Source organism: Myotis myotis, unplaced genomic scaffold (assembly GCF_014108235.1).
Source record: "Myotis myotis isolate mMyoMyo1 unplaced genomic scaffold, mMyoMyo1.p scaffold_m19_p_2, whole genome shotgun sequence".
NCBI classification, from domain to species: domain Eukaryota; kingdom Metazoa; phylum Chordata; class Mammalia; order Chiroptera; family Vespertilionidae; genus Myotis; species Myotis myotis.
The window spans coordinates 22283394-22306901 of NW_023416324.1; the positions used below are offsets into that span (position 1 = coordinate 22283394).

The window sequence follows — 23508 nt, forward strand, 5'->3', positions numbered from 1 at the left end:
CCCCTGGACTTAGTTGGAGTTTAGACATGGTTTTTCTCATGTTTAGTCCTGCTCTCTCCAATTGCCTTTCCTTTACTTGGCTGCCCTCCGAATCTCAACGTCCCATGTGGCATTAATCCCCTATTCCCAACCCAGTACTTGTGTGTGTGTTGGCGGGGGGGGGGGGGGGGGGGGGGGCAATTCAGACATTAGAAATAATGAAGAAGAGTTTTAAAATTCTCGTTAAAAAAGATACCAAACACAATGGCAATTTATTTATTTTACATATTACCTTTCAACATACACACAATTTTTAAAAATCCTCACCCGAGGATATATTTAGAGAGAGGAAGAGTGAGTGAGAGAGAAACATCGATCAATGTGAGAAAGAAACATCCATCGGTTGACTCCTGTACACACCCCGACTGAGTATGGAACCTGCAACCTACATATGTGACCTGACTGGGAATTGAACCTACAGTGTTGTACAGGACAACACTCTAACCAATTGAGGCACCTGGCCAGGGCTGTACACAGATTTTTATATAGTTATAATCTTAATATGCTGTGTTATTTCATTAACTATTACATGATGGACTTTTATTCTTTTTAAAGACTGAAGTCTTATCATTTTGTCATCATAATAATTAATTTGGCAAGTATTTACTGAATACCTGGCTGGCATTGTGCTAGGCATCAGGGCTACAAAGATAAAATAAAAATATGATGTTTTTTCTTTTTTTATTTGTTTGTTTTGTGTTTGGATTTCTGTTTTATTCTACTGATGAATTTTTCCCCCTTTACCTATTGGTTTCAGTGACCTTATAGTATGTTCTGATATTTGGTAAGTTAAAAAATTATGGTTTTACTTTATGCTTTAAGTCTTTTACATATTTAGAGAGAGGAGAAGGGGGAAGGGGAAAGCTATATTGACAAAAAAGAATAGCTAAGTGTTGCTACATGTACCACAGGAAGTGCAAGCAGAGACACATGGGAGGAAATGTCAGGAAGTTGTCATGAAGGCAGGAAGCCTTGAGCTGAGTTTTGAAATATGAGTAGGTTTCGCCAGTCAGTTGAAGATGTTGAGGTTTTAGGGGGTTAATAAATCATACCCTCTCCCTACACCAGTTCAGAAGCAACTGAAAAATAGACATAGAGAGTAATAGTTGGATGAAAAGCAGGATGTCAACTTTATTGCTGATAAGAGTTAGATAAGAAGACTTGCTTAGAAGACAAATGGTAGTGCTAACATTCCTCTTTATTTAACACTAGAGGCCCAGTGCACAAAATTTGTGCGGGGGGGGGGGGGCGGGTCCCTTCAGCCCAGCCTGCACCCTCTCCAATCCGGGACCCCTCGGGGGAATGTCTGACTGCCGGTTTAGGCCCAATCCCAGGGATCGGGCCTACATCGACAGTCGGACATCCCTCTCACAATCCAGGACTGCTGGCTCCTAATCACTCACCTGCCTGCCTGCCTGGTTGCCCTCAACTGCCCCCCGCTGCTGGCCCGGTCACCCCTCGTGGCCCTCCCGCCAGCCTGGTCGCCCCATGCAGCCTGCTTGTTCAGTCGTTTGGTCATCCCTCACTAACCCCACTGCCAGCCTGGTCATAGGGCTTGAGGGTTAATTTGCATATTACCTCTCTCTTATATAGGATGCTTGTCTTCTTAGTCACAATAAGCACAGGACAACCTTGGTTTCCTACTTTTCCAAGTTTACTGATTAAACACTTTTGAATGAAATTGAAATTTTCTTTTTCAATGAACAAAAGAAAAACTTAATTGAGGCTCTAGGGCAGGGGTCCTCAAACTACGACTGCGGGCCACATGCAAATACAAATATTGTATTTGTTCCCATTTTGTTTTTTTACTTCAAAATAAGATATGTTCAGTGTGCATAGGAATTTGTTCATGGGTTTTTTTTAAACTATAGTCCGGCCCTCCAATGGTCTGAGGGACAGTGAACTGGCCCCCTGTTTAAAAAGTTTGAGGACCCCTGCTCTAGGGTCATGGGGTTCAGGCAGAAGGCTGCCCTGTGGGCCTGAGGAGTTGGTGGAAGGGCCTTATTTAACCTTCTTCTTGGGACACCTGTTGTTGGTGTGGTCCCACTTCTTGTGGGAGTTGACAGTGCAGAGGTGCAGGTGAGTGTAACACTTGTGGCAGATCATCTTGTTGCAGTTGTACTTCTGGGAGAGTTGGCAGAGGGAGGGCTCGGTGATGCCACTCCGCAGACAAAGCACCAAGTGCAGGGTGGACTCTTTCTGAATATTGTAGTCTGAGAGAGTGCGGCCATCCTTCAGCTGTTTGCCCTCAAAAGTCAGGCGCTGCTGGTCAGGCAGGATGCTCTCCTTGTCTTGGATTTTAGATTTGACATTCTCAATGCCAAACCTCAAGGGTGATGGTCTTGCCAGTTAGGGTCTTCACAAAGACCTTCATCTCTGTGTCTGCTGAGGAGGCTGCTCTATGACCTCATTGAAGAGAAAGAGCATGAAATAGAAATTTTAAAAAATCCCATTTAAATAGAATCAGAATTATAAAATGCTTAGGGATAAATTTGAAAAACGGTGTACAAGACCTGTATATTGAAAACTAGAAAACATTGCCAATAGAAATTAAATAAAACCAACATAAATGGAGTGACGCACTATGATCAATAGTGTTAAGGTGTTATTTGTACCCAAACTGATCTAATACAATCCCAATTAAAACCCTAGTAGGCTTTTTTTTGGTAAAATATTTACAGCTGATTCCAAAATTTATATGGAAATGCAGAAGACCAACTAGAATAGTCAAAAACAACGTTGGAAAGAAGAACATAGTTGGAGAATCTATACTACCTGTGGAGGACAGATTCTAAGATGGCACCATTATCCTTTCCTCCTGGTGTTCAGGCCTTTGTATAATCCCCTCCCCATGTGTGTGGACAGGACCAGTGGCTTGCTTCTAACCAATAAAATATGGTAAAGGTGATGCGATGTGATTTTGTGACTACATTGAGTTAGATAAGACTGTCCTGCTAGCAGACTCCCTCTAAAGTCCTTTTCTCTCTCTGGCTCTCTCCCTTTCTCACTCTCCTTTATGGTTCTGTTGGGGATGCCCAGATGGCAGAGAATTGTAAGGGGCTCTAGGAGTTGAGAGTAGCTTCTAGCTACAAGCCAACAAAAAACAGAAGCTCTCAGTTACACAGCTGCAGTGAACTGAATGCTGCTAATAAAATGTGGATTTTTTCCTAGTCAAGCCTCCAGATAAGAGGCCAGCTCTGGCCTACACTTTGATTATAGCCCGTGAGATGATAAGCAGAGGATCTAACTAAGCTATGCCCAAACTCTTTGGGGTGTGTGTGTGTGTGTGTGTGTGTGTGTGTGTGTGTGTGTTAATCTTCACCTGAGAATATTTTTCCTTTGACTTTTAGAGAGTGTGGGAGGGAGGAAGGGAGAGAGAGAACATCAATGTGAGAGGGACACATCTATTATGGTTGCCTCCCACACGTACCCCTATTGGGCCTGAGGACCAAACCTGCAACCCAGGTACGTGCCCTTGACTGAGAATTGAACCTGTGATCCTTCAGTGCATGGGCCAGCACTCTAACGACTGAGTAACACTGGCCAGGGCTATGCCTGAACTCTTGATCTATAGATACTGTGAGATAATAAATGTATATTGTTTTAAACTTTCAAATTTGTGGTCATTTGTTATTCAGCAATAAATAGATAACAACTCCTCTACCTGATTTCATGACTTATTATAAAGCTACTATAATCAAGAATATGTGATATGGGCACTAAGATAGAGACAGATAGGTATATGGAACAGAACAGAATCCAGAAATAGACCCATACAAATATGGCTAAGTAATTTTCAACACACGTGCCAAGGCAATTTAATGGGGGCAATGGATAGCTTTGTACAAATACACACATACACACACCACCACCACCACCAACAACAACAACAACACAACAACAACAACAACAACAACCCAGACCTTTACTTCTCACCATGTACAAAAATAGCTCAAAATGTGCCCAGGCAGCGTGGCTCAGTGGTTGAGGGTCGACCTATGAACCAGGAGGTCACGGTTTGATTCCCAGTCAAAAATATTTTTTTAAAGATAGCTCAAAATGGATCATAGACCTAAATGTACAAGCACAAATCTATAACACTTCTAAAAGAAAACATGGAAGAAAATCTTAGTGATTTTGAGTTTGGTAAAGATTTTATCTTATTTTTTAAAATATATTTTTATTGATTTCAAAGAGGAAGGGAGGATAGAGAGATAGAAACATCAATGATGAGAGAGAATTACTGATCGGCTGCCTCCTGCACATCCCCTACTGGGGATTGAGCCCACAATCCAGGCATGTGCCCCCGGGCTGGAACTGAACCTGGGACCCTTCAGTCCGCAGGCCGATGCTCCATCCATTGTGCCAAACCAGCTAGGGTGAGTTTGGTAAAGATTTAAAAAAATATAATACAAAAAGCATTAACTGTAAATGAAAAATGTTAATAAATTGGATTTCATTAAAATTAACATGTCTTGCTCCTCAAAAGATACTGCTATGAAAATGAAGAGGCAAGCCATCCTGAAAGAAAATATTTTCAAAACATATATCTGATAAAGGACTAATATCTAGAATATATGAAGAATTCTTATAATTTAATAAGACAATCCAATTTAAAAAATGGTTAAAATATTTGAACAGAAACTTTATCTAAGAAAATATACCAAAGGCAAAATAAGCATTTGAAAACATGCTGAGCATAATTGGTCATTTACGAAGTGTAAATTGAAACCAAAATGAGATACCATCATACTCCCATTGGAAGACTAAAATTCAAAAGACTGAGCATACCAAGTGTTTGGGAGGATGTGGAGCAACTGTAATTCTCATACACTTCTGTGAGAATGTAAACTTATCAGTCACTTTGGAAAACAGTTTGCCCTGAGTGGGTAGCTCAGTTAGAGCATCCTCCCAATATGCCAAGGTTACAGGTTCAATCTCTGGCCAGGGCACATACAAGAAGCAACCAATGAATGCATAAATAAGTGGAACAACAAACTGAGGATGTCTCTTTTCTCTCTCAAAATTCAATCAATAATATATATAAATAAATAAAAGTTATGCACTTACCATAAAACCCACTCATTCCACTCCTAGATGTTTACCTAAGCAAATGTTCATACTAGTAGTTTTATTTGCAGTGGACTCAAACTGAAAACAGCCCAAATGCTCATTAACATGTGAATGAATGAATAAAATAGTTCCATATTCGTTTAATGGAATGCTATTCAACATTAAAAACCAATGAATTGCCCCTCTGGTGTCGCTCAGTGGTTGAGTGTCAACCCATGAACCAGGAGGTCATGGTCGGATTACCGGCAGAGTATATGCGGCCTCTATCCCCTGTCGGGAAGGTGCAGGAGGCAATCATTTTGGTGAGAGAAGCAGCCAAAAAATGAATTTATTCCGGATATATAAAATACTAGAAAATAAAAACTAGTCTATGGTGACAGAAAAGAGGCAGAACTACAAAGGAACAGGAGGAAACTTTTGAGGGTGATGGATATGTTCGTTATCACACACACACTCATATTAATCATCACCTGAAGATACGTTTTTATTGATTTTTAGAGAGAGGGGAAGGGAGAGAAACATCGTGTGAGAGAGAAACATCCATCAGTTGCCTCCGGTTTGTACCCAACTGGGGATCAAACCCGCAGCCTAGATAGTGCCCAGACCGGGTATGAACCTTTTGGCTTACTAGACAGCATTTTAACCAATGAGCCACCCGGTCAGGACATATTCATTATCTTGATTGCAGTGATGGGTTCACACGTGTATACCTATGTCAAAACTTATCAGATTGCACACTTCAAATATGTGAAATTTACCAAATGTCATTTAAACCTCAGTTGAATTGGGGGGTTGGGGAGAAGCAACGAATGCAAGCTTCCTGTGGGCCCGAGGACGTGAAATCAGGGATGGGGGAGGAGCTAAGTCGCGCATGCTCAGTCCTTCCTCCACGCTGCCCAGTCCGATCCCTGGGAGGCGTGGCTGACGCGTGCGTAGCCCGGGTAGGACGCCATAGTGAGCGGAGGCCGCGAGGCGCGTTCGCTCGTCGCTCCTGGGAGACGGTCTCACGGAACTCGACGGCCCGGCCTTCCGAGGGCACCGAGAAGCACTGAACGGCTCTGCAACGAAGCCAGTAAGTTGCAGCGGTGTCCACTTCGGAACAGTCTTTCGAAGCAGCGGGGAAAGTGGGCTCGAAAGGGCAGGGAACAACCCGTGGGGGAGCTGTGGTAATTTTTGCTTTCTTGTCCGTCTCCCGGTTCAGTCATGAACTCAGGAGGGAAAGGACTGTTTCGTACTGACCGCCCAGGTGTCCCTTCCCTGCGAGCACCCTTGCCTCAGGATGGGTCGCTGGTCCATACATTTTTGTTGAAGGGGTTGAGAAATCTCAGTCACGAAGCTTGTACGTCAGACCAGGGTTCAGATCTAGGCCTTTTCGACTTCAAACCCCGAGGACTTGCTTGGAAAGCGTAATTGAAATCTGAAAAAATTCGGTAGGCCCCGGCCGGTGTGCCTCAGCTGCTAGAGCCTCCTCAGCCCGCGCGCCGGAGGGTCGCGGGTTTGGTTCCTGGGCTGCAGGTTCCGCCCCGGGCCCTGTCGCGCACATAGAGGAGGCTGCCTGTCGATGTGTCTCTCGCACATCGATGTTTCTCCCCCCCCCCCCCCCCCCTCTTTCCACTCTCTCTAAAAATGAATGGAAAAAATCACCTCAGGTGAGGATGAACAACGAAATTGGTATTCATTTTCGGATTCATCGCTTTAATCGACGCAGTGACGTTGTCAGCCCTAAAATGCCCGCCATCAATAAGAAGGGATTTAGATGGGGGTGTAGTTTCAAAAATTACACCACATTGGTCCAACGAATACTATGCACCTTCCCTTTTCCAGGCACTTTGGCGCTGGGGGTATTACTGAGGAAGGTGGACATTTTCCCTGCCTTCACATAAAACAGGTAAAAGAATCAATAACAAAACAGTTTGCTAAGTGCTCGATAGGAAGCTTCTAAGATCTCTTTTTTTCCCCCCTCAAAATTTGGAGTTTTACCAAGATGTGCTCTTATGTGAGTTGGTGTTTGTTTTTTTTTCTTTGTTTCTTTTTCCCTCTCACTGTGCTGAGCACAGAATGGGCCCTTTCTGGGTACTAAAAAGCTATTTAAAAAATATGTAATTATCTGTTTTTCTTAAATTTTTAGGTGTTCTTTTTTTTTTATTTTTTTTATTTTTTTTAATTTTTTTATTTTTTTTTAAATTAAATCTTTATTGTTCAGATTATTACATTTGTTCCTCTTTTTTTCCCCCCCATAACTCCCCTCCTCCCAGTTCCCGCCCCATCCTCCACCCTCACTCCCCACCCACTGTCCTCATCCATAGGTGCACGATTTTTGTCCAGTCTCTTCCCGCATCTCCCACACCCCTTTCCCCCCAGGAATAGTCAGTCCATTCCCTTTCTATGTCCCTGATTCTATTATAATCACCAGTTCATTCTGTTCATCAGATTATTTATTCACTTGATTCTTAGATTCACTTGTTGATAGATGCATATTTGTTGTTCATAATTTGTATCTTTACCTTTTTCTTCCTCTTCCTCTTCTTAAAGGATACCTTTCAGCATTTCATATAATCCTGGTTTGGTGGTGATGAACTCCTTTAGCTTTTCCTTATCTGTGAAGCTCTTTATCTGACCTTCAATTCTGAATGATAGCTTTGCTGGATAAAGTAATCTTGGTTGTAGGTTCTTGGTAGTCATCACTTTGAATATTTCTTGCCACTCCCTTCTGGCCTGCAAAGTTTCTGTTGAGAAATCAGCTGACAGTCGTATGGGTATTCCCTTGTAGGTAACTGAGTTTCTTTCTCTTGCTGTTTTTAAGATTCTCTCTTTATCTTTTGCTCTTGGCATTTTAATTATGATGTGTCTTGGTGTGGTCCTCTTTGGATTCCTTTTGTTTGGGGTTCTCCGCGCTTCTTGGACCTGTAAGTCCATTTCTTTCACGAGGTGGGGGAAGTTTTCTGTCATTATTTCTTCAAATAGGTTTTCAATATCTTGCTCTCTCTCATCTTCTGGCACCCCTATAATTCTGATGTTGGTACGCTTGAAGCTGTCCCAGAGGCTCCTTACACTATCCTCACATTTTTGGATTCTTTTTTCATTTTGCTTTTCCGGTTGGGTGTTTTTTGCTTCCTCGCATTTCAAATCATTGACTTGATTCTTGCGGTCCTCTGGTCTGCTGTCGGGAGTCTGTATAATATTCGTTATTTCAGTCCGTGTATGCTTAATTTCTAGTTGGTTCCCCAATATAAGATCGAGGGTCTCATTAGTTTTCTTGTAGATCTCATTAAGTTTATCGGCGGCTTCTAAACAGTTCTTGAGAGACCTTAAAAGTGTGGTTCTGAACTCTATATCTTCCATTGACAATTTTGTCCTGTTTCTTTGTCTCCGCATTTTGTTATGCTTCCTTGGTGCACCCCCTAGTGGTCTTTGTTCGCAGTCTTGTAGTTAAATCTTGATTGTTGTAGCTAATTCCAGGGAGGGTTTGACCTCCAGGCCAAGTGGCTATGAGAATCAGCTGTATCAGCAGTGTGAGAACTTCTGTCCTCTAGGGAGGTGCTAATCTAGCCTTTGCCTGAGGCTATCCGGCAAATGCCTGTGTACAGGGCTTGGGCGGGGCGGGTCGCACAGGATCAACAGGGTGGGCCGGAGAGAGCAGTTATGGCGGCTCTCAGTCCTGTCCCCAGGGGCTCTGCCTCTCTGAGTCCCAGCACCCGCTGCAAAGCTCGGAGAGAAAGCTGCACTCGCTCTGACCGAAGCCAGACAGCCCCGCTTCTCCCGTTTGAGTCTGGGTCCCTAAACACTCGCCCGTATCTGGAGCTCAGAGTCTGCGACTCCCTCCCAAATGAAAACGCCAACCGCGCCCTCCGCCGCCAGCCCGCTCCGCGCACTCCGCACCTCAGAATTTGACTTCAGCACTGTGCCTTCTCTGAGTGTCCGTATGCGTTTCTCTTTCCTCCTAGTTGTAGGACTTCCACTCAGCCAGCGTTCCTGTGGTTCTGGGTGATGTCCCTTCCGTTTTTTGGTTTCACTTTTGAAGTAGTTGTTCAAAGCAGCAAACTCCGGCGTTAACCTATGCCGCCATCTTGGTTCTCCCCTTAAATTTTTAGGTGTTCTTAATAAATATTGGGTACTTATAATTTGATGGTTATTTGTATTGTAAATACTGGTTTTTGCTTTGTCTTCACTTTCTTTGTAATATCTGTTGATGAATTTAAATTATTTTTAAAAAATGTTTTTTTTAAATTGATTTCAGAGAGGAAGGGATAGGGAGAGATAGAAACATCAATGATGAGGGAGTTGATCCCCATTGGGGATCGAGCCCGAAACCCGGGCATGTGCCCCTGACCAGAATCGAACCTTTCAGTCCCCAGGCTGATGCTCTATCCACTGAGCCAAACCAGCTAGGTCCTAGTTGCTAGGGCACATTTAAATTCTTAATTTTAATCTAGTTGAAATGATGGTCTTTTTATTTTTTAATGCTTAGTATGTTTTTGGTTAGTATGTTTTGGTTCTTTCCCATCTCAAGTTGCTTATATTTTTTTCTTAATGTTTTTTAAGACTTGCCTTTCAGCAGAATTGATTTTTGTGTATGAGGTGAAAATAGGACTCAGATTTTATATTTTTCCGCATGGAAATGATTCTTGAGCTGAAGTCTGTTACCTACCACACTTGTCATCTGCCTGGACTTGATCTTCATCTTTCTTCACCACTGATATAGTCACCATTTTCAATTATCCTCTTATTCTGTCTTACAGCAACCCATTCTTTTTTTTTTTTTTTCCAAAGCACTTGTCTTGGAATATATTTTGGGGTTTTTAAAATTTGTTTATTGTCTATCACTGTATTTTTTGTAAGTGCAAGGAAGTACAAGGTCTGCTTTTTTCACTAACTGGTAGGCATTTAGTAAATGTTGGTTGAATGAATGAATATATATTTGTATTTTGGAAAGATCACCCTGATGCAATTAGAGGATGTATCAAAGAATATAAGACTAGAGGTAGGGAGTTAGGGGGCTGTTGCACTTATCCAGGCAAGAGTTAGTGGTAACCTAGACTTGGATAATAGCAGTAGGGATATAGAAAAATAGAGACTATTAAAATATATTAGGAGTTAAAATCCACAGGATTTTATTACCATTTTTTAAAAATATATTTTATGGATTTTTTACAGAGAGGAAGGGAGAGGGATAGAGAGTTAGAAACATCGATGAGAGAGAAACATCGATCAGCTGCCTCCTGCACACACACACGCCCCCCACTGGGGATGTGCCCGCAACCAAGGTACATGCCCTTAACCGGAATCAAACCCGGGACCCTTGAATCTGCAGGCTGACGCTCTATCCACTGAGCCAAACCGGTTAGGACTTACTACCATTTTTTTTTTTTTACTACCATTTTTATATGGGGCATGAGTTAAGTAGTATTTTGTTTGTCGGTGTTTTTAAAAAAATATATATTTTCTTGATTTTTTACAGAGAGAAAAGGAGAGGGATAGAGAGTTAGAAACATCGATCAGCTGCTTCCTGCACACCCCCTATTGAGGATATGCCTGCAACCAAGGTACATGCCCTTGACCGGAATCAGACCCGGGACTCTTCAGTCCCCAGGTCGACGCTCTATCCAGCGAGCCAAACCGGTGAGGGCTGTTGGTGGTTTTTTGTTGGTTTTTTTTGTTTGTTTTTTTATCCTCATTCGAGGATATTTTTCCATTGATTTTTAGAGAGAGTGAAAGACAGAGAGAAATATTGATATGAGAAAAACACATTGATTGGTTGCCTCCTGCACGTGCCCTGACCAGGGCCTGTGTGGAGGGGAACCTTCAACCGAGATACATGTCCTTGACCAATTCTGGGACCCTTTGGCCCCTAGGCCGAGGCTCTGTCCACTAAATCAAACCGGCTAGGGCAAGTGATGTTTTTTAGGGTTTTATCTTTATTCTCTCTTCATGCAACACACCCGCTTTGCAAGTTCTCATTGATGCCTATGGCTCCAGTTACTATCTGTATGCTTTTAACTCAAATATGGAACTTTAAGTGAATCGGTTTTTTCTGGGTTTCACATCATATATTCAACCATGTATGAGACGACTGTACTAGAATATCTTGCAGTCATTATCTTTCTTGCCAAACCTGCTCCTCTTTTAGTGTTTTTAATCTCAGGACATGGTACCACCAACCTCTGATTTGCTCAAGCCAGAAACCTATTAGTGGGTGGTTCTTGTAGCCCAACTAAGGTGGCGATAGGAATATAAGTGTCATCCCTTTAAGAAGGGTATGACTGTTCTGGCTGGTTTGGCTCAGTGGATGGAGTGTCGGCCTGCGGACTGAAGGGTCTTGGGTTTGATCCGGACAAGGGCACATGCCTGGGTTGTGGGCTTGATTCCCTACTGCGCATGGGAGGCAGCCAGTCAATGATTCTCTCTCATCATTGATGTTTCTATCTTTCTCTCCCTCTCCCTTCCTCTCTGAAATCAATAAAAATATATTTTGTTAAAAAAGGGTATGATTGATTTGCTCTCCTCTTCATTTTCTATTTTTATTTACTATTAAAGGAAAGGAAAGCTATGATAATAATTGAGATTATGTAGAAAGAAAATGAGGACATTTCCCAGGAGCATATCAGAAGACCATGGGAATTATCATGTATTCAGCACCTATAAATGCTAATTGCTGTGTTTGGCCTTTACCATTCATTAATTAATTTAATCTTTTCACAACTCTGTGAGATTTTTATAAGTGAGGAAATTACAGTTCATAATGAGACTATGGCTTGATCAAGGTTACATGTCCACTTGCGGTAGAGCTGATATTTGAGCCAGGTTTTTCTGATTTCAAGTGTTTCAGTATGTAACTAGGTGGAATTATAAATCAAAGCACAGGAACACAATATGACTGTTGTTAAATATTGCCAAATTGCTTTCCAAAGAAATCCTATATAATAAAGAGGGGATATGCATATTGACCATCACTCCACCACAAAGATGGCTGCACCCACAGCTGAGGCCGAGTTCCCAAGCAAGCCTTAAGGAGCAATCAGCAGGGACCTGAGGCTGTGCCCCCCCCACCCTCCCGTGGGGCTTGACAGGGCACATCAGGCCGCGCCCCCCACCCTGGCGCCAGGCCGGGGGACCTCAGGCCTCACCTCCCACATGGCAGGACTTGACAGGGGACCTCAGGCTGTGCCCCCGCCCTGGCGCCAGGCTGGGGGACCTCAGGCCACGCCCCCTGCCTGGCAGGGTTTGTCGGGGGACCTCAGGCCATGCCCCCTGCCTGGCACCAGGCTGGGGGACCTCAGGCTGCGCCTCCCACCTGGCAGAGCTTGATGGGGGACCTCAGGCCATGCCCTTGCCCAGCAGGGATTGACAGGGGACCTCAGGCCACACCCCTTGCCTTGGTGCCAGGCCAGGGGACCTCAGACCACGCCCCCCGCCTGCCGCCAGGCTGGGGGACTCAGGCCGCACCCCCCGCCCGGCGGGGCTTGATGGGGGACCTCAGGTTGCACCCCCCACCCTGGTGCCAGGCTGGTGGACCGCAGGCCGCTCCCCCCCACCCCCCGGTGGAGCTTGACTGGGGGACCTCAGTCCACGCCCCCTCACCCTGGAACCAGGCCAGGGGACCTGAGGCTGCGCCCCCCCACCCGGCGGGGCTTGACAAGGGTGGGACCGGTCGGGTCTGGATCTAGCCCAATGAGGAGGTGGGCTGGCTGGGTCTGGGTCTCGTGATTTTGAGGCACACGTGGGTGGGTGGGGACTTGACTCTGGGTCCCGTGGTGCACCCCAAACTCTGACAGGAGGAAGATTTTCATATACATTTTACTAATATTCTTTCATCTCTGACACTTCTATTATAGAGAAAGGGCAGATAGCAATATTAAAATATTTCCTCTAATTAATCCCCTTTTACACTTGATCTTAGCCAAAAGGCCGAGAAGCGATAATTAATTATTCCCCTTTTAATGTGCATAAATTTCGTGCACCGGGCCACTAGTATACTGATATAAAATGCCAATGTACAGTTCCATTACAATATCTTCATTATTGAGCATGTAATATAATTTAAAAAAAATAATGGAGCCTGGCCAAGTTTAGGGTTTTGGATCCTCCATGTGTGTTGCAGAAGACCCAGGAAATAGGCTTCATTTGGGTCATTTCAGTTCCAGCTTGGGTGGAACTACATTTGTTAACTTGTTTTGGGTGTCAGAACCAGGGACAGCTCCTCCTGTCCCTCCCCCTGCTGACCCTTGGCTGGTGTGAGCCGGGGTGAGAGTGGGCAGATTTGGGCATGGTGTACTTCTTCTAGTATTTTCTCTGTTTCTTACTTCCTTTTTTATGCTAGAATATCACAACTAATAGTTCCTGGCATATGTGGGGTTATTCACCTTCATAATTTCTGCTAACGCTGCTTGGTATGCCTTGTTCCCATCTTTTGCCTGGCCAATTCCTGCTCATCCTCCCAGGCCTTTTTAAGTAGGAATCTCTTCTAGGAAACCTACCCTGATTACTCCAGACTGGGTTAGACATACCTCCTTTTAGTTCCCATGCTTGCCTTTGTTATTTTTAAAAAAATATTTTTTATTAATTTCAGAGAGGAAGGAAGTGGGAGAGAGAGATAGAAACATCAATGACGAGAGAAAAATCATTGACTGACTTCCTCCTGCATGACCCCTACTGGGGATTGAGCCCACAATCCTGGCATGTGCTCTGACTGAGAATTGAACCTTGACCTCCTAGTTCATAGGTTGATCTTCAGCCACTGAGCACATGGGCTGGGCTTGCCTCTATTATTATATTTAAAATTACATTGAAATCAGCATCTGTGCTCTCCAGTACAATAGCCACTTGAAATGTTGCTAATGTGAATGGAAATGTACCATGAGTGTAAAATACACACCATATTTCAAAGACTATATACAAAGAATGTAAAATATTCATAATTTTTATATTGATGACATGTTGAAATGATAATATTTTGAGGTTATGTAATATATTATTAAATTTAATTTCCTGTTTTCCTTTTTATAATATGGCTACTAAAAAATCTAAAATTACATATGTATCCTGCATGATATCTCTATTAGATAGCATATATCTATCTATATCTATCTATCTATCTATCTATCTATCTATCTATCTATCTATCTATCTTTGTCTCTTCTTAGTTGGTAGAGACTGGCTCTTATCTATTCTTGTCTCTTTGTATTTCTTGAGCATAATACTTGGGATGGGTGAGAATAGCTGATGCTAGTCCTCAGAACTTGGGGCTGGAGTATCAAGGGTCCAACAGACATTATTACATTAGTTGGTTTTTCCATCTAGGAACTTGGCTTCTCTCTTTACTTAACTCGGGCTTAAAAAAAAATTATTGTTGAAAGTATTACATATGTCCCCTTTTCCCCCCCATTTACTCCCTCTAGACCGCCCCTTCCCCCAACCCAGGCCTTCATCACCCTGTCTGTATCCATGGATTATGCATATATGCATACAAGGTCTTTGGTTGATTACCTCTCACCCATCCACCCTCCCCTGCCTTCCCTCTGAGATTTCCCACTCTGTTCCATGCATCTATGTCTTTGGATCAACTCTGTTCATCAGTTTATTTTGTTACTTAGATTCCACATATGAGTGTGATCTTAACTCAGGCTTTTTAAATATGTCTTATTGATCCTTACAGATTTTCTCATACATCACAAATATCTCATAAAGTTTATTTCTAAGTATTTTGAATTGGGTATTTTATTATTATCCTATCTAATAAAAGAGAAACATGGTAATTAGCGTATGACCGCTACCCTTCCCATTGGCTAATCAGGGAGATATGCAAATTAACTGCCAGCCAAGATGGTGGCCGGCAGCCAGGCAGCTGGAAGCGAACCTGAGGCTTGCTTGCTTCAGTGACGAAGGACTCCAACGTTCCCCTCCTGCCTTGCCGGCCTCTGAGCTTGCAGTTTGAAACATTGTAACAAATATAGAAGCTAAACAAAACCCCAGAAACCTGCTTTCAGCCAGCCGGGATCTCAGAGCTGGAGTTATACATTGTTTCGATTATAGAACCCAAACAAACCAGATACCTGCTTTCAGCAGCAGTGGCTTCAGAGCTGGAGCCAGAGCTAAAGCTGGCCCAGAATAAAAAAGAAAAACAAAAAAAAGAGTGGTAGGGAGCTTCCGTCACCCACCAGCCTGAAAACAGCTCTCAGCCCTTCACCCAGACTGGCCAGGCACCCCAGTGGGGACCCCCACCCTGAAGGGTGTGTGACCAGCTGCAAACAGCCATCATCCCCTCACCCAGGCTGGCCAGGCACCCCAGTGGGGACCCCCACCCTGATCCAGGACACCCTTCAGGGCAAACCAGCCAGCCCCACCCATGCACCAGGCCTCTACCCTATATAGTAAAAGGGTAATATGCCTCCCAGCACCCGGATCAGTGGAGCCGCGAGGGCTCCCGGCACCGGGATCAGCGTGACAGGGGGCAGCGCCCAAACACCCTGATCGCCCTGCGGCTCTGTGTGTGACAGGGGGTGGGGCCACAACCTCCCTATCCGCCCTGCTCTGTTCATGACAGGGGAAGGCGCCCCAACCTCCTGATCAGCCCTGCTCTGTGCCTGATAGGGGGGAGCTCCCCAACCCCCTGATCACCCTGCGGCTCTGTGTGTGACAGAGTGCGGCGCCCCAACCCCCTGATCGGCCCTGCTCTGTGTGTGACAGGGGGCGGTGCCCCAACTCCCCTATCGTCCTACTCTGTGAGTGACAGGGGGGAGCTCCTCAACCCCCTGATGAGCCCTGCTCTATGGGTGACAGGGGGGAGCTCCCCAACCACCCTGATGGGCCCTGCTCTGTGCGTGACAGGGGCAGCACCCCAACCCCTTGATTGGCTCTGCTCTGTGTGTGACGGGGTGGCGCCGCAACCTCCCCATCAACCCTGCCTTGAGTGTGACAGGGGGTGGTGCCCCAACCCCCCAATTGGCCCTACCCTGAGTGTGACTGAGGGTGGCATCGCAACCTCCCAATCCGCCCTGATCTGTGCATGACAGGGGGCAGTGCCCCAACTCCCCAATCGGCCCTCCTCTGAGCCCGACCAGGGGCTGCACCTAGGGATTGGGCCTGCCCTCTGCCACCCGGGTGCAGGCCTAAGCCAGCAGGGCATTATCTCCCGAGGGGTCCCAGACTGCAAGAGGGCACAGGCCGGGCTTAGGGACCCCCCCTTCCCCCCCGAGTGCACAAATTTTTGTGCACCGGGCCTCTAGTATTTTATAATTAGTTATTACTGAGTAAATACTACAGATTTTAAAATAACAGTCCCTGCCTGTTCTGGCTATTTATCTATTGCTCTCAGCTGAAGCCTCCCTATCTATTCTGTGCTGCGCCAGGAATTTTGTGAGGTTTGAGTTAACATATGTAAAGTTTGGAACAGTGCCTGGCACTTATTAAGTAAACACTTAATAATGTTAGCTATTATCATTATAATTTTAATTAATCTGTAATAGAATTCTATATGCTAGTGTTGGACTTGTGATTTTTGCATCCATATTTCTGAGATCTTATTTTGTAATACCATCATTTAATAAGAGATAAGGCTCCTTATCTGCTATTATGAACGAATTACAAAAATTCCCCTTTTTTCCATATTCTATTTATTGATTTTTTTAAAGAGAGAGAGAGAGAAAGAGAGAGAGAGAGAAAGAGAGAGAGCGAGCGTGCGCGCACGCCCTGGCCGGCTAACTACTTGGTTAGAGCATTGTCCCGATACACCAAGGTTGTAGGTTCAATCCCAGTCAGGGCACACACAAGAATCAACCAATGAATGCATAAATAAGTGGAATAACAAATTGATCTCTCTCTCTCTCTTTTTAAAAACCTTTTATTGATTGACTTTAGAGAGAAAGAAAAAAGAAGAGACACCAATTTTTGTTGTTCCACTTATTCATGCATTCATTGGTTGATTCTTGTATGTGTCCTGACTAGGGATCAAACCCACAACCTTGGTGTAATGAGATGATGCTGATTATTCTAGGAATAGCTTTGTGCCAGGCACTACAGGGGAACAGAAATGCATTTGATATGGTCTCTATTCTTTTTTTAAAAAATTAAATCTTTATTGTTCAGATTATTACATTTGTTCCTCTTTTTTCCCCCCATAACTTCCCTCCTCCCAGTTCCTCCCCCACCCTCCGCCCTCACTCCCCACCCACTGTCCTCATCCATAGGTGCACGATTTTTGTCCAGTCTCTTCCCGCATCCCCCACACCCCTTTCCCACCCCCAAGAATAGTCAGTCCATTCCCTTTCTATGTCCCTGATTCTGTTATAATCACCAGTTCATTCTGTTCATCAGATTATTTATTCACTTGATTCTTAGATTCACTTGTTGATAGATGCATATTTGTTGTTCATAATTTGTATCTTTACCTTTTTCTTCTTCTTCCTCTTCTTAAAGGATACCTTTCAGCATTTCATATAATCCTGGTTTGGTGGTGATGAACTCCTTTAGCTTTTCCTTATCTGTGAAGCTCTTTATCTGACCTTCAATTCTGAATGATAGCTTTGCTGGATAAAGTAATCTTGGTTGTAGGTTCTTGGCATTCATCACTTTGAATATTTCTTGCCACTCCCTTCTGGCCTGCAAAGTTTCTGTTGAGAAATCCGCTGACAGTCCTATGGGTATTCCCTTGTAGGTAACTGAGTTTCTTTCTCTTGCTGCTTTTAAGATTCTCTCTTTGTCTTTTGCTCTTGGCATTTTAATTATGATGTGTCTTGGTGTGGTCCTCTTTGGATTCCTTTTGTTTGGGGTTCTCTGCGCTTCCTGGACTTGTAAGTCTATTTCTTTCACCAGGTGGGGGAAGTTTTCTGTCATTATTTCTTCAAATAGGTTTTCAAGATCTTGCTCTCTCCCTTCTTCTGGCACCCCTATAATTCTGATGTTGGTACGCTTGAAGCTGTCCCAGAGGCTCCTTACACTAGCTTTGTATTTTTGGATTCTTTTTTCATTTTGCTTTTCTGGTTCGGTGTTTTTTGCTTCGCATTTCAAATCTTTGCCTTGATTCTTGCGGTCCTCTGGTCTGCTGTTGGGAGTCTGTATGATATTCTTTATTTCAGTCAGTGTATGCTTAATTTCTAGTTGGTCCTTTATCACAACATCGAGGGTCTCACTAGATTTCTTGAGGATCTCACTACATTTATCGGCAGTCTCACCAGTCTTTTCAAGCATCTTACTAAATTTATCGGCGGCTTCTAGACAGTTCTTGAGAGACCTTAAAAGTGTGGTTTTGAACTCTATATCCTCCATTTCTGTCATTTGTGTCCTGTTTCTTTGTCTCCGCATTTTTTATGCTTTCTTGGTGCACCCCCTTGTGGTCTTTGTGCGCAGTCTTGTTGTAGTTAAGCCTTGATTGTTGTAGGTAATACTAGGGGTGATTTGACCTCCAGGCCAACTGGCTGTGAGAATCATCTGTGTCTGCAGTGGGAGAACTTCTGTCCTCTAGAGAGGTGCTAATCTAGCCTTTGCCTGAGGCTATCCCGAAAATGCCTCTGTGCAAGGCTTGGGCAGGGGGGGTCCCAGGGGATCTACAGGGTGGGCGGGCGGAGCGAGCAGTTATGGCTGCTCTCAGTCCCACCCCCAGAGGCTCTGCCTCTCAGTGTCCCAGCAACTGCTGCAAGTACCTTGGAGAGAAAGCTGCCCTCGAGTTCTGACCAATGCCAGACAGTCCCGCTTCTCCCGTTTGAGTCTGGGTCCCCAGAGACTTGCCCGGAACTAGAGCCCAAATCCTGAGACTCCCTCCTGATTGAAACAGACAACCGCGCCCTCAGCCGCCAGCCAGCTTCGCACGCACCTCTGCACCTTTGTATTTTACATCCGCACCGCACCTCCTCTGAGTCCCGGTATGCTTTTCTCTTTCCTTCTAGTTGTAGAATTTCCCCTCAGCCAGCCTTCCTGTGGTTCTGGGTGATGTCTGTTCCGTCTTTCAGTTGTATTTTTGAAGTGGTTGTGCGAGGCAGCAATCTCCGGTGTTTACCTATGCCGCCATCTTGGTTTCTCCTGGTCTCTATTCTTAAAGACCTTAGAATATAGTGCAAGAGCCAGGTAATTATGATAGCAGCCAACACTTTGCCTACATTCTTGCAGACACTATTCTAAGGTTTTTATATGCATTACAACAGCCCAATGCGGTGGGTACTATTTTTCACCTCTCAAAATGGGGGAGGAGGAAATTGAGATAGAGAAGTTAAGTAATTTGCCTAGTGATACACGGCTAGTAAATGGCAGCACCAGGGCTGAAACCCAAATACTGGTTCTAGTCTTTGTTCTTAACTTTCTACTGTAGAGCAGTAGTTCTCAAAGCCTGGTCCCCAGATTAGCAGCATGAACCTCACCTGGAAACTTATTAGAAACTAGAGGCCGGATGCATGAAATTTGTGCAAGAGTAGGCCTTCCTTCCCTTGGCTGCCAGGACCAGCTTCCTTCTGGCACCTGGGACCCAGACTTCCCTCACAGCCCTGGCTTCGTCCGGAAGGACGTCTGGTGTAATTAGCATATTATGCTTTTATTATTATAGATGCACATTCTTGGGTTCCACTCAAGACCTACTGAATCACAAATTCTGGAGGTAGGGCTCAGCAACCTGTGTTTCGTTTTTTAAATATATTTTTTATTGATGTCAGAGAGGAAGAGAGAGATAGAAGCATCAATGATGAAAGAGAATCATTGCTTGGTTGCCTCATGCATGCCCCACACTGGGGATCAAGTCCGTAACCGGCATGTACCCTGACTGGGAATCAAACCATGACCTCCTGATTCATAGGTCAATGTTCAACCATTGAGCTACACCAGCTGGGCTCAGCAACCAGTGTTTTAACAAGTTCTCTAGATTATTCTGATGCCTGCTGTTTGAGAGCCTCTGCTAAGCAAGGCAGACTGTGATGTGGGTCAGAAATTAATCTCTCTATGGTTAGGGAGTGGGTATGGTCTGTCTTAAGTTCCTAGCCTTCTGTACTGCATTTAGTGTAAAGTAGGCATCAAAAATGCATATGGATGAATTCATATGAATGAATGCAAGGGAAAGGTGAAATGCAAGGGAAAGCTGGGTCTCTTACCACCTATCAATTGCCACAGACCAAATGAGAGGAATCTTCTTAGAAACTGTGAGACTAGCAAGGAAGTGACATACTTTGAGCAAAATATAAGGGTCTACACTACCAAAAGGAGCCATCAGAATGGCAGGAGGATCATGTGAGAGTAGTTAATTAAGGAAGCAAACATGTCAGGATTTGGGGAACAGCTGAGTTGGGGGGGGGGAGAAGGAAAGGAGAGAGAGAAACTTCATTTCTGGGATGAAGATGCCATTTGCAGAGACAGGATGCGTACAAGCACGTGTGTGAGGTAAATATAAAGAGTTTGATTTTGGACTCTTTAAATTTGAAGTGATGGTAGGATATCCACATGGAGCTGTCCAGCAGACACGTGGAAATGTGAGTGTGAGATTTGTGTGGAAATGAAGATTTGGAAAGATAATTGAGCCATAAGAATGGATGAAGCCTTCAAGGGGAAAATGAAGAGTGGAATTAGAAGAGAGCTGGGTTTGAAACCATGGTGAACACTACTGACAAGAACTTAGGCACTAGATCCCAGAAAATGCTGAAGCCAAGGAGGAGGCTAAAAAAGGAAGGAGAGGCATAGTGTCACATGTTGCAGAGAAATAAGAATGGAAAATTATTCTTTGAATTTCGACACAAAAAGTCTTAAGTGGTGAGGACAGAAGCAGATTGACTGAGTGAGCGAGCAGCAGTGAGAAAGTGGAGACAGGTGCTTCCAGGTCCCATCCACAGAGGTCTGTAGCCGCACTTAGGTTGAAACTGTGACACCTTCCAGGGTAGGCAGGGTCTCTCATATCTGTGGTCTCAACGCCCAGCACTCAGCCTGGAAAAGAGAGTGGCGTTAGGGAGTTCAGTGAGTCAGGGACAGAGAAAGGCTTCGGGGAGGTAGTCGCTTCGCAGCCCAAGCGTGAAGGATGAGAGAGATTAGGAGGAAAGGTGGGAGGCAGGGCCCCTCGGTGATGGGGTGCTCGGAGTGTTGAGGGGGACCAGGGAATAAGGTGGGGTTCCTGTAATGTGCGCGTGACTCTGTGAGAAGAGGGGAGGCTATGTGTAGGATTGGAGGGATCTATTTGGGAAAAAAGACAGGGCCAGCAGCTGCTTCAGGGGGTGGGGGAGTGTCCCCATCCCAACCCCGCCCCGCCTCACTTACGCCACAGCGCGGTAACGCTGCGCCTCTACCGAAGCCCTTCCTCCGGGCTGCAGGACGACGGGTGACCGCCAGGGGCCGCTGCCTCAGGCCCCGGGTGCCCCCGCCTCTCTCCATTGGCCTTTGTTGCCTTCGGAGCGCCCGGCTTGACTCGTTCCCGTCCGCCCCCTGGGCCTGGCGGTCGCGCCTGCGCACTGGCAACTGGCCGGGCGCTCACTGGGGGAGCTGCTGCAGGCTCCGCGGCGGCGGCGGCAACGGAGGCTGCGGGGGTAGCGGTGCGAGCGGCCGGGCTTCGGGGGGGGAGCCGAGCCCGGCCCGGGAATCCTAGCAGCTAGAGTGCGGGGTACCTAGGCCCCTCACACTGGACTCCACAGTCTCCGGGCCGCCTGACCTCCGCACGGGTATATGGGATGGAAGCGGGACCCTCGGGAGCAGGTAAGGGCCCACGGGAGGGGGGAACGGTGTGTGCTCCAAAGGACCAGGGGACTCCCGCCTGCGGAGCTGGATTTCCGAGTGAGGAAAGGTTTCCTGAGTGAGGAGAGGGGCTCTTATGGGATGGGGGCCCAGTTTGAAGGGAGCTGTGTGTAGTTCCGGGGGAAACCTTGTGAAGGGAGCTCTGAGATGGGGGCCGTTTATCAAAGGAGGCTCTATCCACTCCTGGAGGCGAAAAGTAATCTGGGAGAAGGGCCTGAACACACGTAAGGACTCCCGGAGATGCCTGGAGGCCTAAGGAGAGTCCCGGCAGGTGGCAGGAGGCGGACTCCAGGTGTCCTGGAGAGGAGGAGGTCCATACAGAGGGGCCCTAGCTGTAGCATGCCGGGGCGGGGGTTCAGCCAGTCTGGGCTGGGCTAGTGTCCCTTGGGAGAAGGCGCCAGACCTGGACTGTGAGCTCCGCCCAGCCGGGCCTGACGCAGGGGCGAGGGTCAGGGGGTGGTGGGTGGGGATCCAGCCTCACGATTCCCCCTCATCCCCCGCGAGTCCTGGGAGCCTGAGCAGAGGAGCCTGAGCAGAGGCACTCGAGCATGCGCAGAGGTGGCCGCTGGAAGGGGCTGCCCTAGGTAGTGGGGGCGTGGCTGCCCAAATTACCCCCACTCTCTATCCCGCGCGGTTTGGCTTGGGAAAAGGAGCGTGCTGATGGGGTGCATTCTCTCTAAGGTTATGCTGGCTGGGCGCAAATAGAAATGGTCCCCTTCCCCATCTTGGGAGTTCTTACACTTGGCCCGGAAAACACTCAGTCACAATTTGCCAAGAATGGGTTGAGGGAAACTGCTAAAGTGCCTTGCCTTATTTTGCCACTTGGATGAGGAAAGACTTGGACCGATTCAATGGCGGGTTTTCACTAAAGGTAGGTCTTAGGAAAAGTGTTTGTTACTGAAGGATGAAGGGCAGGGCCAGGTTTACTTGGAAGAGGTTGTCTGCCTGGTTTGCACGTTTCTGGTCCAATACTGTAGACCCGAGGTTGCCAAGCTAGCCTTTTGTCACAAATAAGTTGTTTGGGGGATGGACCCTAGTGAGTCCCAGGTGATAGCCTTAATTTCTCCTTGTTCATGAACAATCAGGAATAAAGGAGATAAGAACAGAAGAGAAACTGAAGCTGGGCTTTTCCAACAAGACTGGAGTCCCCAGGTCAGGTTGGGTTGGTGGCACTTTGGTGGAAGGAGCAGTCTAGACCTGGGAATCCTTTAGGTAATATCTCACCTCCTTCTTCCATTTGATCTGGAATGGTAATATGATTTTCATTTGGGACATGAATTTTATATCTGGTGGAAGAATTTTTTTCTTTTATACCAGATCTAATCTCAAGGGAATAGCTTTTACCAACTCATTCAAGTCATTCATTCAGTGATCTGTAAGTACTTTCCCCCAAGCAGAAAATAGCCTTATCAGAAAATTACTTCCTCCTTCTCTCAAGACCATCTCTCCATACCAGGAACTCTCTTGGTTTTCTAGGCTGGAGACTATTTGCAACAACCTGTGGGCTAGAGTAAGAGTAGGTCACAGAGGTTCAGATAGATTGCCAGGAGCTGACACCCATACCAGACTGCTAATGGTTTTATGCTGATGAATTCCTAATGGGTGCTAGACTAATGAAAAAACTGACTTGTTTGATACAAGAAATAGGCTTTTAGGAAAGGGACTAGAGCTTGGTATTTGGAGTTGGCTGTAGCCTAGTGGGACAGGCTT

At 45.6% G+C, this 23508-nt stretch overlaps 1 protein-coding gene and 1 pseudogene across 4 annotated transcripts in view; one reads left to right on the forward strand and one right to left on the reverse strand.

The window, feature by feature from the left end:
* Positions 1 to 2040: 2040 nt before the first annotated feature.
* Positions 2041 to 23508, reverse strand: part of LOC118676948 — a 42615-nt pseudogene continuing 21147 nt past the window's right edge.
* The window catches only part of AGO1 (argonaute RISC component 1), a 47529-nt gene continuing 45642 nt past the window's right edge, over positions 21622 to 23508 (forward strand). For all 4 annotated transcript variants that reach the window (XR_004974264.1, XR_004974265.1, XM_036351616.1 and 1 more), the window contains exon 1: positions 21622 to 21759. Coding sequence is in view for 2 of the 4 variants with exons in the window: in XM_036351616.1 (XP_036207509.1) it covers positions 21735 to 21759 (25 nt within the window). In the remaining 2 variants the exon portion in view is untranslated. The remainder of the gene's footprint in view (positions 21760 to 23508) is intronic.